Genomic DNA, 15,823 nt, shown 5'->3' with positions numbered 1-15,823 from the left:
TCCTGGGGTCCCGTTTGGAAACGCAACCCGGGCAGCCTCTACTGATGGAAGAGATTCTCCAAATCTTGGTTATTTTAGATTACAAATGCCTTTGTATTCATCCAAATATGAAAAATACCATGCTTGCTGTATTATGTACTTTGTGTTCAGACTGTTTTCCTAGATTGTATTTTACAAATCTTCTTGCCTGCCTGATAATCACGGCATGATCAATACTTACGATGTCCTTCAGAGCTGGTATCTAAAAGTGACTCAACAGATTTGCACACAAGTGATACAGTCACCGCAATACAAATTGTTGTGGGGTAACAGGACTTTTTGTAAAGGAATTTTCTCCAAGAAATTTCTGCTTCTGTAATGGAGTATTTTTCCAAACTTCTTCCTGAAACCTGAGACCGTATTTCTGTAAAAATCGGCTTTTATACAAATCCGCAGAGACTTTTCAGAAGCATCCTTGGGAAGAAACTGTTTTTTTTAATATGGATAGGATGTCGCCTTGAAGGGATTGCACCATTAATGAGTCTTGGAAATGCTACGACATTACACATAATGAATATTGCAACATTCCGTGAATTACTCTGCAATTCGATGCATTATCATTATGGTAACAACCCGACTTTTTCCACTAGAGGTCACAATTGTAGCAAGACTGAACTTCAGCTCATTTATAGGAAGCTCTTCTTCCAAACAGGATAACAAATATTTCAAGTATGACAACAGTTATATTGCTTTTTATACCTCATTTTAATACAAGAATGTCTGGTTGTGAATTTCAGACATGACGCTGATAATACTGGAGCACCAGCAGTGGAAAATGAAGTTTATAGTACTCAGTTTTATTCCAAGTATCAATCTGAAGCCCCCAGTTAATTCCACACAGTCATGACATTAACAACTTTTACTTCCTACCAGGGAGGATTTGGAATGAATGTACACACTATAAATAAGAGTAACAACTACAAGCCAGCATACACATTGTCTTTTCTTATTAACTAACTGGTTGTTTTCTTATCACTAGGACCACTACGTACAATTGTGGGATTACTGAGCAATTAGTGTCCTGTGTATTTTATAGCACTACAAGGAAAAAAAACAACACAAAAATAAACAAACAAACAAAAAACGCACCAAAAAACCCCAACCAACCAACCAACACCCAACACACCCAGTTTCCATTTATTTTCTCTATTTTCTTCTGCCTGAAACTCACATCATTCCTGAAGTCCAAGTAATCCGGCTCCCCATTGGCACTGTTCTTACGTGATCATTCTTCACACTGATAGCAAAACCTCCTGCCTTGAGGATCCCCAGCTCTTTTTTTGCCCCACCAGACAAGGGGCAGCTCACGGGTGATTGTTTTGTAACGCGGGCAAGGCTATTCTGACATAGCCAAATTTAATGGTTTATGATTACGAACAAGAAGGCTCAGCTCATTTTTCCACAATCCCTTATATAAAAACCTACTTCACTTGCCACATGCTGATTTATAAGATTCAGCTTAAACTTCTTAATCTATTTTAGAACAAGGACCAAAAATACCAATGTGCACCAGACACATAAATCATGGCTTGTAATGTCCCTCCAGCAATTCTATAATGGAAACATGAAAGTACATACAAATCATCCACAGGGGGGAAGAGAACGGAGTCCATATTAAATAAGTTTTGGATAATTACTTTTTTAAAATCAAAGGTCATCTGTTTAACTAGGCATTTGGAAATAAATGCTTTAACATCATGCAGATTTCATCTTAATGTTTTAAAAAATTTGCAAATGTGGAAGTTGTTCATAATTACCTAAAGAGTTGTTATTTTTTAATATAAACCAGTCAGAACTAAAAATATACACTTACTAGACAAGAACTGTGCTAAGAGCACAGAAATGGTTAAGGGCTTGTCATCACGTCACATCGCTGCTCAATTATGTGGCCATTCGCTTGGTTTTCAACCCAAGAGGCTCTGCTGCTACAGAGTGAAGGAAGGAGGAGTTGCAGCCTCAGAAGCATCGTCCTCCACCCAGCCTGCAGTTGCCCTTCTGCACAACACCAGCATGTTCTTTGACAGCCTCTCCTAGAGCCTCATCTGCCCAGTTCAGCATCTGCACAATGTCTTTTTCATTTTCAAACAGATGTTAAATTTAAGATGCCTCTTATGTAGAGGCCTTGAGTGTTTTAGCAGATCTCATTAAGCTCAGGAGTTCTGGAGAAGGAACAAGCCCATCCCAAAGCAGATGACTCTTTAAGAGATCATTACAAACACTTTTAAAAGATCTTTAGAAGGGTGCTGCGTCCAGCTCTGGGTCCTCAGCATAGGTGTAGAGGTTTTGACTGCAGGGTGACAATAAAACCGTGGCAGATGAATTGTTAGCCTCCTCTTCCCACTAAGGATAGGCAATCGGAAGGGAAAGAAGGACAGAGAGAAGAGAGTTGGAAAAATTAAAAATGTTTTACTAATGCTACTAGTAAGAATAGAGAAAATAATACAAAATATACAAAACATATCTTGAAAATCCCAGCAACTGCAGAGCCCGCACCCGAAATCCGGGATTGGACTGTGCAGCCAACCAGAGCTGGATTCAGTCTCTCACTGGCCTCAGTTCACAGGGATGAATAGCAAGGTCCTCTCCTAATGTCGGCCATGAGGAAAAGAGACAAGATCCTCGTGATCTCCCACTTTTATATGAAGTATTCACATGAATGGGATGTTATACTCCACTGGTCAGTTTCTTGGTCACCTGTTTCTCGTTGCCCCTCTCATGAGATGTGCATCAATCCTTATCAATAACCTCGCATTCCATTGCTATGTTTACCAAAACATGTATCTGGTTTTCCAGGAAAATGCAACTAATATGAAAGCTTTAGCTGACAGGCAAATTCACTAAAAGAGAAACTTGTTTTTAACAAAACAAGGACAGACATGGACCTGTTGGAGAGGGGCCAGAGGAGCCACAGAAATGATCTGAGGCTGGAACAGCTCTGCTAGGAGGACAGGCTGAGAGAGTTGGGGTGTTCGGCTGGAGAAGAGAAGCTCCAGGGAGACCTTATTGTGGTGTTTCTGTACATAAAAGGGGTCGATAAGAAAGATGGGGACAGACTTTTGAGCAGGGCCTGTTGCAACAGGACAAGGGGTGATTGTTTTAAACTAATGGAGGGGAGATTCACGCCAGACATGGGGAAGGAATTTTTGCCCCTGAGGGTTGTGAGAGCCTGGCCCAGGTTGCCCAGAGAGGTGGTGGATGAACCATCCCTGGAGACATCCCAGGCCAGGCTGGACGGGGCTCTGAGCAACCTGAGCTGGTGAAGATGTCCCTGCTCATGGCAGGGGTGGCACTGGGGGAGCTGGGAAGGTCCTTCCAACCCAAACTATTCTATGAACTCTTGACTACTCTGCAGTCAAGATGGTAAGTTACGGGTCAAGAAAGGGAAAAATTCAGAGTTTGTGCTGTCGTACATCCTCCTTATGGCTCCTGCTGACTGCCACCTTGATTGTTCTCTGTTCTACAAAGACCTCCATAGGGCAGCACTTACTCAGGAAGAAAAAGCACAGTTTTGGAGAAGATCCCTTTACACCTACTGGGATGAACACTCACCACCTGGTAGGTCACCGTTTAACTCACTCAGATTGGGCTTCACAGAAACATCCACTTATTTGGATGAAATGTCAAAAGACGGTCATTTCCAGCAGAGGTTGTAGTGAACATTCTCATGGGCAGAACAGCAAAAGTACATCTCGTAAGATCGTAAAAATCAAACACTTCAACTGCAAATGATACGTGTGCACTGAAATTAAGGCTCAAGTTCAGCACCAGGTAAAGAAGATAAATGTGAAAACCGGCTGAGCAGCTCTTCAAGGTCTGAGAAGTCTCAAGGCTCGCATGATGTGCAATCAGGAGAACAAGTTAATCTGTTCCAGCTTTCTAACAAGTGAATTTCTTTTTTTAGGAGAGATTAGCTATTCAGCTGAAGTTAATTTGACATTGTTTCATAATTCGAAAGTGTTTCATAATTATGTGTTCAGTTGCACACTCTTTCAAAGGAGCTACAGAGGGTAATTGGGGTTACAAACTCTAAAGGAGAATTAAAATTCTATTTATGTTTTGGATTGCTTCCAGCAAAACATTCGTTTGGCAACTCTAATATGTCGAGAGCACACAATAAACTTTAGGAATGTCACAAATGCATGTATTTTGCTGACAACATAAATATATGGGTCTGAAGCTCAATTTTCCCTTTTTAAGTAAGGCAGACTTGGACCACGCTCTGCAGGGATACGCACGTTAATTAACATCTTTTCCTCGGATACAGTTTGTACATCTTGTACATTTATTCTAGTTCAATGACAAGACAACTAAGGCAAAGAAAGGTTAACTCCCATTCAAATAAGGCACGACATAAACCAGCAAGCTTTGTATGAGCAACAGATACAGCTTGCTTGCTAAAGAGTTATGTTAGAGAGAAAAAAAAAGAAAAAGCAAATTGCATAGAGATCTTACTGTTAATGTATGAGGTATTGCCAGCCTCCCAGACTGGGCTTCCCCCTGTGGCTCCACAGACATTGCTTACTACAAAAACTCACAACAGAAAGAAGACAAGAAAATACAGGAATCCCCATCCTGATACTATGATGCTGTGAATAATAAACAAACCCAATTAAAACCAGTTGACTGAATTATTAGATAAACGGGTACCAGGGAACTGGTAAAAATGGCACCGTGGGGTTCAGTATTTATTGTGTCACTTCTCTGTACTTTGCAGCATGAAAAGGCACACAATAAATAATACTACCACGCAACCATAAACCTGCATTAGTATGATTTCACATGAAATTTTGGTTGGTTGGTTGCTTTCAACAGAAATGAATGGGATTTAGGAATGCTAGCGAATGTTTACACGTTGTGGGTGATTTTCACTAATTTGCTGCTGAGATGTTGCTACAGCTGATGGAAGGTAAAGAGTGTTATGAGATTAGTGCTTTTTCCTCTCCAGCTTCTGTGACTGATAAAAACCAACTTTAAATCACTTGCACATATCAAACTGCTCACTGATAGGCAGCTGGTTAGGGCCTGGCAGCGTGCTTTCTCCGTTTGTCTAACCAGGTCAGATAACAAAACCACTTTCCTAGTTTTCAGAGGTTTAAATTACAGGGGCTTTAGACATTTCTTTCCCTCTTTCCAAACCTGATTAATATGAGGACAACGAAGTGGGCCTGAACACACACTAGGCATCAAGGGCCTCACCATCCACATACGATGAGGACAGAAAGAAAGGCCTCATATCTCTGTAGATAAGATGGGTTTGCCAGCTCTCATATGGAAACAGAGAATGGTTGTGAGAAATGTCCAGAATCTTCCAGTGCCCAGTCTCCTTGAGAGGAGACAAGAGGAGGAGTTCAGAACATCTCTTGACAGAGAACCTTATCTCCCTGCCCACATTGAATCCATGGTCCTGCTTCCTTGCTCTCCATCTGATCTCCTGTTCAGCGGTCACCCTTCGCTTTAGAATCACAGAATAGTTTGGGTTGGAAGGACCTTCAAAGCTCATCGAGTCCCAGCCCTGCCTTGAGCAGGGACATCTTCACCAGCTCAGGTTGCTCAGAGCCCTGTCCAGCCTGGCCTGGGATGTCTCCAGGGATGGTTTATCCATCATCTCTCTGGGCAACCTGGGCCAGGCTCTCACCACCCTCACGGGCAAAATTTTCTTATCCCTCCTCTCTTTTTCTTCTGCACCACAGTCCTGTACTTTGAAAATTCAGTGTGGCCTCAGCTTCCGGGCACAAAGCAATGGAAGGTGTTTTGGCAGAGGCAGACTGCACCACCCTCTTTTTAAAAAACAGTCCCCAAATTAGCTTAGTTTTCTGGATTTGCTCATGGAATATCTCTCTTCCATTTGTGATGCTTTCCTTCAGTTATTTCTGAAGCGTTTTTGAGGACTGCCAAGACTGCTTTAGAACACGCTGCTATTCAAATACAGCAGATGGCACTGGTGTTAAGTAAGCATTATGGAAATTTACTGTATTCCTAGAAAAACCAACCAAGTGCACATCAACTAGTAAGTGGCTAAAATATTTCAGTCGCAATGGGGAAAGTAATTCAGAGACAGGCTGTGACATGGCATCTGATGCCTCTCCCCTCGAAGGCATCAACCAGATCACTCATTTAGGTCCCTCATCTTCTGTAACTTGTCACCTGTATCTTAAAGCATTTTCTGAAATGGAAGCAGCCTCAGCATTTTAGGACCAACAACATTTATTGGCATCACCAAAAAGGTACCTTCTGTTCCCAGAAGTTATCTTGAATTGCAGATTGTTGTGAGACTGTGTTTTCTTTGCTCATGCTGAGTATTTATCACCAGCCTTGTTATTTTGGGGATAAACAAGCTGTAGCTCTGAATGGAAGATACATAAATTACAGATGCTCACAGGAACAGCTGGACAACATAATGTAAAGCGTTATATTAAAGCCTGTGGCTCTCCTTCTCAGTCCAAGCTTGAATTCTTATAAATTCTGTGTAGCTTTAAGTTAACAGAGCATTTGGTGTTCCCCTGTCCCTGTGGCAATACACAACACTGCATTAGATACCTCAAAAATTTCTGCTGTTGATTGAAATTTTATATGCAAACACCTACACTTCTGACTTTCAGTTTGAAAACAACTTTGAATTCTTTATCATTACAACCTGAAAGTTTTAAACATGCATATACAAAAACTTTAAAGTAAGTTCCTCACCCGTCAAACACACAATCAAATACTGCATCCTTTTTTTCTGTCTTTTTACTTTAATTTCTGTTCTAGCACTGAAAAGAAAATCTAGTAGAATACAGCTGTAGTCATCAGATAAACAATGATAAAATTCCTTTTAGCATGGCTTTAAATAACTCATCTAAATACATAGAAGCAAAACATCCAGGGCCAGAAAACCTGAGCAAACTCCATTGCAGACCTCCAGCTTTTGCAACAAAAAAAGATTATAATGATTGACATGCCCACAGATGCTTGAATGTAGCAAACCAGCATTACCACTGGACATGCATGTTCAAATTCTGCTCTTCTATCTGGAGTCTGAGAGATAACCTATTCTCTTGCTTCTTAAACTAATTACAAGCGACCAGTCTTGGAAATGAAACCTTTCCAGTCTCTTTATCAGCCACTGCTGTTTCATGTAAAGATTTCGGAGAGAGACTGAGCTCTCTCGCAGGTGTAATGCAAAGAGCGATGGAGAGGAGGAAAGACACAGTCAAAATGCCAAAGTCTAAGCATCCAAATGCATCAGGAGGAACACAAACACGCCCCCTCCAGCCTCTTCCAACTCCCATGTATGACACTGACTTTACTTCTGCAAATATCACCGAAATAACACAGGCAGTTTCAGCACAGACCTATACCTACTTGGAATTTGAGCCTAGCTTTTCACACGCTGTTACTAAAAGAGATTTCATTTCCAGCAAGCCCGATCTGATGTTTTGTAAGATTTATTGAAACATTCATAACTGGGAGGGTTAACAAATACAGCCAATGTGTCAAAACCAGCTAATTTTAAAAAGTTCAATTTTTCTTCCCCTATAGATCTGGAGAAGATAAACAACTGTACCCAATATTTTATGTAATTCACATTTCATCCGAGCGCAGATTTACAGAGGAAGTGGGCTTGTTCCTGACTCAATTCCTGAGGAAGTTTAATAAATTAAAATGTTAATCTGCTCTTTCTCAACTCTGTTGGAGGCATCACAGAAGTATTTGACAGTGACGGATAAAAAATAGCAGGCTATTATGGTATCTACTACTCTATGAACACACAGAGACGAGCGGCCTTGTCGTCTGAGCGATACCATACGGCGCAGTGTTTCCTGGCACATCCATCCTTCAGCAAGACACGCGTAAGACAGAAATCAAATCTTCAGTGCCAATAGTTATAATTCTTCTAAGATTTTCATTATTTCATTAGGAAGCAGCACTCCCGGGGAGCACATCTACACAACACGGTGCCGCGTTTTTACTATCACTAGGTGCTCGCTTACCAGCACTGAGCCACTCACATTGTAAAAGATGTTTAAAAACACCCATCAGTCTTTGTTATCACAGACAGTTTCTCAAAATTGATTACAGAAGTTATTTTATACAAAGTTCTGAATGCAATAGTTGATCAACAAAGGCCACGGAATGATGGTATGTACCCTGTTTCCCTGAAAATAAGATCTATCCCCAAAATAAGGCCTAGCGTGATTTTTCAGGATGTCTGAGGATGCTTGAAATAGAAGCCCTGCTCCAAAACTAAGTCCTAGTTACAGTTAATAAAAAGACGTAAATTTAAATACCATCCATGCACCTGCACGTGTACAAAAAGTAATAAGATTTGGAGCAAAAATCAATACAAGACCCTGTCTTATTTTTCGGGGAAACAGGGTAGCTTTCAGTCCCCACTTCTTCCCCTATGCTGTTGTGTGGCCCTGTGAAAGGCAGTTTCACTTCTCTGTTATTAGCCATATTAGAAAACATTAAGTTATTTCATATTCAAAACTGATAATCAGTTGCATCCCCTTCTATTCAGTGTTGATCACAGAGCAGCATCTTAGCAGTCAAACTATTAATTTTTGTAATGAGACAAATTACTGAGACTAAAATATACAAATATCTGAGCCAGTGCAGAAAAGGCAGCATCTAGTGGGGTTTTTTATACACTCCTTAAAAGGAGAGAAGCAGAATTCTCAAGTATTTTATATCCCCAAGAACTGCACATGAAAATAGCTAGATTGATTTAAAATGGAGGTTACCAATAGCATCCCCAAATTCTAGGTTAGGAATGGAATGACAGCTTGAGCTTTCAATCTCCTTCAGTCTAGGCAGTATTGTATATATCACAACCAGTTAAAATATTTTGCTTTTTAAAGCAGAGAAAATAACAGAAATTTAAGAATTGCTTATAAATTGTCTGCCAACTGGTTTGTGGGCTTGGTTGTTATTTTCTTTCCCCCCCTCTTCTAAATGCCTATTGAAGGTCACTTATTAGTGCTTTCAAAACACATATTTTCATATGAAATTGTAAATTTTAAAATGCAAAATGAATTTAAATGTCAACGCCCAGGTGCGGGTGTTGCACCGGGGACAGCTCTATCTAAGCAACACACGCTTTACCTCGACAAGTCGCTATTTCTGAGCATGACTTTCAATAAATAATTCTAAATGGAACAAAAGGAGACAGCAAAACAGAGCAGGCTCACCAAGTGTTCAATAACATCGTGTCATCTTGATGGATAAGACTGACAGGTCCAAATACAACTCTGAATTTCATCAACAAAGTTGTTCTTCAATGCAAACAGAAATAGCAACAGGAGAGGAGACAAATAAAGCAGTTGAAACAGGCAGCTCAAAGGAACATTGTAGGAAGATCTTCAGCTGATGCTGACGTGAAAATCGATCTACGTAGCTGGGCTCAAAAACACACAGTTTGCTGTAATCACATGAAACTTTTCAACTGCATCAAGAGGTTTGTGGTTTTATTACAGGCAAATTTTTAAGCCTTAAAATATGTACCATGGCACTGTAGAGCCTCCAAGTCCAAAATTTTCCTCAAGCTTCTGTCACAGGAAATACAAAGAATTCCAAACCATCTCATTTCTAGGTGAGGTTGAATAACAGATTCTCTCCTATTGAGACAATATTCTAAAGCCACTGGAAATTTGCATAATTTGGGCATTGAACCACATCCTCAACAGTCTGAAGAAAGCTTAAAAATAAAGAAGGTCAGAGGAAGACAATGGGATAAAAGAATTCAATCCCATAGAGTACCACAGCAAGTCTCAAATTTGTATAAATTTAAATAAAATAGTTCCTTCTATCAAGTCATATTTAATGAGAGAATGATAAAAGATCTCAGCCACAATGACACAAGCATTGATGTGATTTAAAAAATTTCTCAATAAAACGTAATTCCCATCATACATGTAACTATTTTTTCATAGGTGAGGCAGCGTACCTCCCTGGCTACCTGCACAACTCCACCATTTCCAACAGGAATTTGTCCTCTCCGCAACAAGAGTTAAAGAATATCTATAAGGACCAATTTCACTCTTCCAGCCACAGCCAAGAACTAAAAAGACAAATCCCATCCAAAAACCCTTGGTTGACACCAATGGTTCATCCACACTTCCAATATTTTCACGGGGACCAGAGAGGCTCCCTTGGAATGACTGGTTGGCAGCTCCCATTCACCAATGGCTCCGGTTGTTTTACTTCCCCCAATATTTTTTGTTCATAAAAGGGTTGCATAGGATGTAAACGTTTTGTCACCGACAGACAGGACAGGGTTGTGGAGAAAGCACGGTCAGGAAGGAAGTTGAAGGCTATTTAAAAATTCATCTGTATCTATGACAAATTAACAAGAAGGCTAGAAGCTTGTTTTAAAAATACAAGGTAGTTCACATCAAAAGCTTTTTGATTTTGAGGATTTTTTTTGCAGAAGAATACATTCCACCGGTAGCAGCTGCAACTGTTTTTTCTCCTTCCAGTTGCAGCATTACAGGCATGCTGTTTGTTCAGAGATAAAGAAAAGAACAATTAAATGCAGAACAACATTCTTTTTTGACTGCTCCGTTACTCCTTCTGGAGGCTGCCTGGACAGACAGCTCTGCTGTATGATTTCAGTCCTCCATTTAGGAATGGTTTCTTTCTTATTCTGTCTATGGCCATATGCCTTCAGATTTTATTTTTGTTCTATAATGAGGGCCAACTAGATTTTTATTTTAATATCTTTTTAATCTAGGCTCCTCCCACAGTTCTCAGGAGCGCCTGGCGCTTCAGGCGGGTTGACTCATGCATCTCCGGAGCGGTTTTGCGCTGCTCTGCACTGCTGCCTCAGTGTGTTGTCTACACGCTGCCCCACTGTTTCTCAAGATGCCTGTATGTATCATCTCGCTTGAAATCCATTTTCTTACCATTCTCGGTTTATTTATAGCTGTTGTAAAAGAGGTTCCTTTAGCTTTATGTGACTACAAACACTAACAAGTTTCCCTTTCTCTAGCAGACTCCCTCACTTTCTTCTGGGATTCTTTCACCTTCTTTCCCAGAGTAACTCCTCCAGACACGCTGAGATAAACACTGCCAGATGTGAGATGAATGCAAATGCTTTAAGAGTTGTTCCTATTTTTTTCATTCTAAACATTAAATCTATATTAAGCATGACTGAAAGACGACTTCAGCATATTTTATCATCAAGTTTAATACAATAAAAAGCGCAGGAGCTTTGGACAGGATGTAACTAGGCTGCTATCACAATAATCACCACTATGAAATGAGGTTCTGTACTTCTTGACAAACGATCTCTTACAACGGTTATTTCTGAGAGCAGCTCTACATCAAGATCAGAATGATGTAACAAACTGAACCGACACAGAATGAGCAAATCCACACCAGAAGCTCATTCTGAAAATTAACTAACGAATCAAAAGTGATCAAGGGATTGTGTTCATCTGTCGCACGACCATCTCTGCAAAGAAGATGACAGAGAGCAGAAAAACTAACAACCTTTCTGCTTTTTCTGTTTGCTTACTTCAAATAATCAAGACATTGTGAAAGAAAGAGAGCTCAGATGTTTATATGAAAATGTGAAATCGCCATTACTACCTTTTGCACTCACTTGGATATCTGGTGGTATTAACCTACCTCTTAATAATTGAGTACCAATATGCAGAAGAAGCAATATTCTTGGGAAAAAAAAAAGATGGCATTATGAGTAATGAACAATATTTAACGCTAAATGCTATCAAGACATGTGCAGCAAGCCTGAAAATTCACGAGTAAAATACTTCACAGTACAAATTAACAGAATGCACTAGAGTCAGGAGTGTTTCATACTCATTAAGTCCTTTGAAATTAAAATAGTCTTTTTATTTTAAATGTTTGTGACCCATTTAAATCTGAGAGGAAATCAGTGGCAGGTTCAAAACCAGGTTTAATTCCGCAGATGCCCTGACTTCCTGGTGACAAAAACAAGTACTAATATTTTACTAAAACAAACATTCCAGACTATCAATCTATTCTGTTTTTCCAAAGGAAGTGCAGATAGGTTTACAATACAAGAACATACCATTTTGTATCTGGAGTAATGTGTTCCTTATTGAAATAGGGTAAAAAAATCAAAAGAGCTTCATTCGACTGTGCTGTTTGGTAGCTCTCACTATTTGTTTAATATCCGGCCGTAAAGCAACTTGCAATACCTGTGCTGTCTCTGGGCACTGAATCAGACAATCTAGAGAGCTTTGTCTCTAAAAGCCTGGTAGGCTTTTACTACTAGGTATTAGAATTCCTAACTTGAATAAATTATTTAACAAATCAAATGAAGAACAGATGTGTGCAGCAGATATTCTTAATTAGAACCTTCAGCAAAGAACGAGGCAATCCACAGTTTCAATTTTAAAACCAAACCTGCATCTCACTGAACATCTTCTCTGCAATATAACCATGGTTTCTACATAATTCAGTTACACACATTTTGAAATTAAACAGTCAGTGACTCCAACAAAACGAAATAAAAAGAGAGGAAACATTTGTGGGGTGAAGGAAAGGCTTTCTGATTCGACTATGTTTACCTCGCAGAGTAGTAAGTCAATGATGTGGAAGACCATGCAGAGTGGAAACTTGGCAGTAAAAAGAGTGAGGAACCACTGGGATGCATACATATGAGCTTCCAGATTGAGGTCTGAGAAATGGCCGTACAAGTCGGGTAACTGCTCCTGGAGAAAAGGAAAACATCCATGCTTCAGTATTACTCATTAATGCGAGGTCATCTATGCTGCCAGTAAGTACCAGGTTGCTAAACACTGAAAAGCTCAACAAAGTCCAATCCTGGCTTCTTTTAAGTGATAGAAATATGTTTCTTCATAAATTTCAGTGCCCATGATTACAGTTTTTAGTAAGATATCTGTGCTGTGGATTCTATCACAGTATCAAATAATGTACTGAGATTATACTGAGAAACTTCAAGAGTCGAAAGGCAGAGTGGTTGTGAAATCTATGTCACACATGGTCTATATTTTTAAGTTATTCTTTCACTGTCTTGCTGTAAAAGCTTCTGCTAAAAAAACACAAGATACAAGAACAAGGAGTTCACCTTGCGGAGCTTGAAAGCAACAGAGCAACTCCAGCAGACAATTTCTCTAACAAGGAACATGTATAAGCAGCACAAAACATACACTAATAATCCTACTGTACAATGCTGATATATTAATATTCAGTTAATAAAGTAGAAATCTTTGTTAACATATGTAAATATTGAGGAGACCATATGCCAAAGTTAAGTATCAAATTAATTACTATGTAATTCTACTCCACCAAGTAGGAAATAGGCACCATTTGACAACCGAAAAAAAAATATCATTAAATTAACAGTGGTCTGTTTTGTTTGGTTTTAATCTATCTCACAGAGGTGCATATGGTCATCTGTAGGAGCCGACTCCAGCAGCCGCTTTCACTGCGCTCACAGAAGCGCAGCTCAAACCTTAATGGACTGTTAGTAACTGCTTATTAGTCGGAACAACAATGTGTAAAACTTGCAGCTGCTTATTTCTGTTAAATTGCTCTATGAAATAATTCCACCTGAAAAAAGAACAACGTATTGAAAACACAGTAAAATCTACAAAATGACCTACACCGGATTGGCAGGGTGTCCTGATACGTCGGACCTCTTAACCAGCGACATAATTCACAGAAAGTAGGACACTGGTGGTGGCAGCCCAAAAGATATTCTGGCCTTAATAGAACAGAGACATTCTCTCTAAGCAACATCACAAAACAGGGAAGAGAGAGAATAAGCAAACACAGAGAAGGGGGAAAAAACCAAACAAGGTGCCTACTCCGCTTGGATCCAAAGATTAGCAGCAAGACTGGTATACAAAAGACAAAATACATTAGAAATAAATCTGACTCGCAACGCTTGGATCCAGATATTAAGCTTCCCTGCTTTGATTCTACTCCACCTCTAAAAGGAGAGGGGCTTTGTTGTGAAGTAGCTTGCAAAGCATTAATCTCTTCTTTGCATCAGTAATTCCATTTATAAAAGTGGAAGAATTTGTTACCCTGGCCCCACCTGCATTAGCTTCTCCAGCTGGAAAAATTTGCAATGGAGATCTTCAAAGTTATTTCTGTAGAGGTCCCTCAAGCCGTAGTCATACATTATTTTCACAAACACACAGAATGCCTGCTCCTCCGGCATCTGCTTGGAAAAACACAAAACCATCATTCTAAAAACAGCGTCAAGGCTGGAAATTCCTTACACAAATACACGCACTCAAATACCTTATGCATGATAAACTCAGAACCAGGGATATATTAACATTTTCAACAAAACACTCTGAATGTAGAATTAAGCAACTAAAATCTCCAGGGGACTATTCTGCTTGATGAGCACCTTGATTTGGCTCTGTAAGACCTGCTTTGAAGAAAATGTGGGATCATATGGCAGGTTAATGGCAGCATACAGCCCTACTGCAGCAAAACTGTCATCATACTCTTTCTGCTGAACAACCAGGACACAGCTCTCAGCTGTGAAGAAAAGGAGGAAAGAAAAAGACCACAACACTGATTTCTACTGAGAAGGACTTAGTTAAAGACCTTTAGCGGAGACCTAAGGTATAACAAACCTTTAGTGAGTATAAGGCTCATCTACTTTTATCCAAACCTCGGGACATCAAACTCTCTGAAGTCGGATGAGTAGGGAAATAACAAATTTTGCCTTCAGTACCAACCAAAGCTCTTGGGGCTGATCCCATCTAATCACATCACGACTTTTTCAGAAGCCCTATCTCCAATAACCTCTATTCCATTTTGACCAACACTTCTCATCCAGCCGAGCTGTAGAAGGCAGCACTACAGACGAGCTGTGTGAGCCGCTCTCCAGTTACATTTCTTGGCCTGAGCCCACTGAAAGTTGAGTTTGTCATGAAACCTCCACCGATCAGACAACTCTTAACGACTCTATGATTCTAACTCCCCCTCCACCCCTGCGCCTTCAGGTAACGCAATAACAAGACAGGAACACGCAGAGTCACCGCACACCCCAAACCAGGTTTCCAGTCACATTTAAAAACAACCTTTCTTTTGCAAGCACCAGATTGGAACAAATAAAAACAATTATTGAGTATCAAGAATGACCATTCTTGACCTTTTAGTATATTCGCTCGTTCAGCCTCTTGCCAACCCCGTATCAAATATCAGCTATAGATAAAAGCTCGGGATTTTCTTCAAAGAGAATTTCAACCTCTTGATATTTACCTCCAGGGTTTCATCTTTTATGGTTCAGGCTACGATCACAGTCTGCCTCCAGGGCTGTGGGCAGACACTTTCATTTTAATTTTCAGAAAGCATATATGAGAGTGACCAGTGTGCCCAAAGAACTGCCACATCAGCAGCTAACGACCTGTCCGGGTTAGATCACAGAATCACAGAATGCCAGGGATTGGAAGGGACCTCAAAAGCTCATCCAGTGCAATCCCCCCGCCGGAGCAGGAACACCCAGCTGAGGTTCCACAGGAAGGTGTCCAGGCGGGTTTGAATGTCTGCACAGAAGGAGACTCCACAACCTCCCTGGGCAGCCTGGGCCAGGCTCTGCCACCCTCACTGAGAAGAAGTTTCTTCTCAGATTTAAGTGGAACCTTTTGTGTTCCAGTTTGAACCCATTACCCCTTGTCCTACCATTGGTTGTCACCGAGAAGAGCCTGGCTCCATCCTCCTGACACTCACCCTTTATATATCTGTAAACATTAATGAGGTCACACCTCGGTCTCCTCTTCTCCAAGCTCCAGAGCCCCAGCTCCCTCAGCCTTTCCTCATAAGGGAG

The 15,823-nt window shown here is 40.3% G+C and overlaps 1 protein-coding gene across 7 annotated transcripts in view; it reads right to left on the bottom strand.

The window, feature by feature from the left end:
- The window catches only part of RABGAP1L (RAB GTPase activating protein 1 like), a 238,084-nt gene that overhangs the window by 74,223 nt on the left and 148,038 nt on the right, over positions 1-15,823 (bottom strand). For all 7 annotated transcript variants that reach the window (XM_065842075.2, XM_065842079.2, XM_071809961.1 and 4 more), the window contains 2 exons: positions 14,075-14,200; positions 12,579-12,722 (listed from right to left, as the gene is read on the bottom strand). In XM_065842075.2, the coding sequence (XP_065698147.1) occupies positions 12,579-12,722; positions 14,075-14,200 (270 nt within the window). The remainder of the gene's footprint in view (positions 1-12,578; positions 12,723-14,074; positions 14,201-15,823) is intronic.

The sequence above is a fragment of the Patagioenas fasciata genome, chromosome 6 (assembly GCF_037038585.1).
Source record: "Patagioenas fasciata isolate bPatFas1 chromosome 6, bPatFas1.hap1, whole genome shotgun sequence".
Taxonomy (NCBI): domain Eukaryota; kingdom Metazoa; phylum Chordata; class Aves; order Columbiformes; family Columbidae; genus Patagioenas; species Patagioenas fasciata.
Note: the sequence above shows the minus strand (reverse complement) of the source record. Positions and strands in the feature narration are given on the sequence as shown.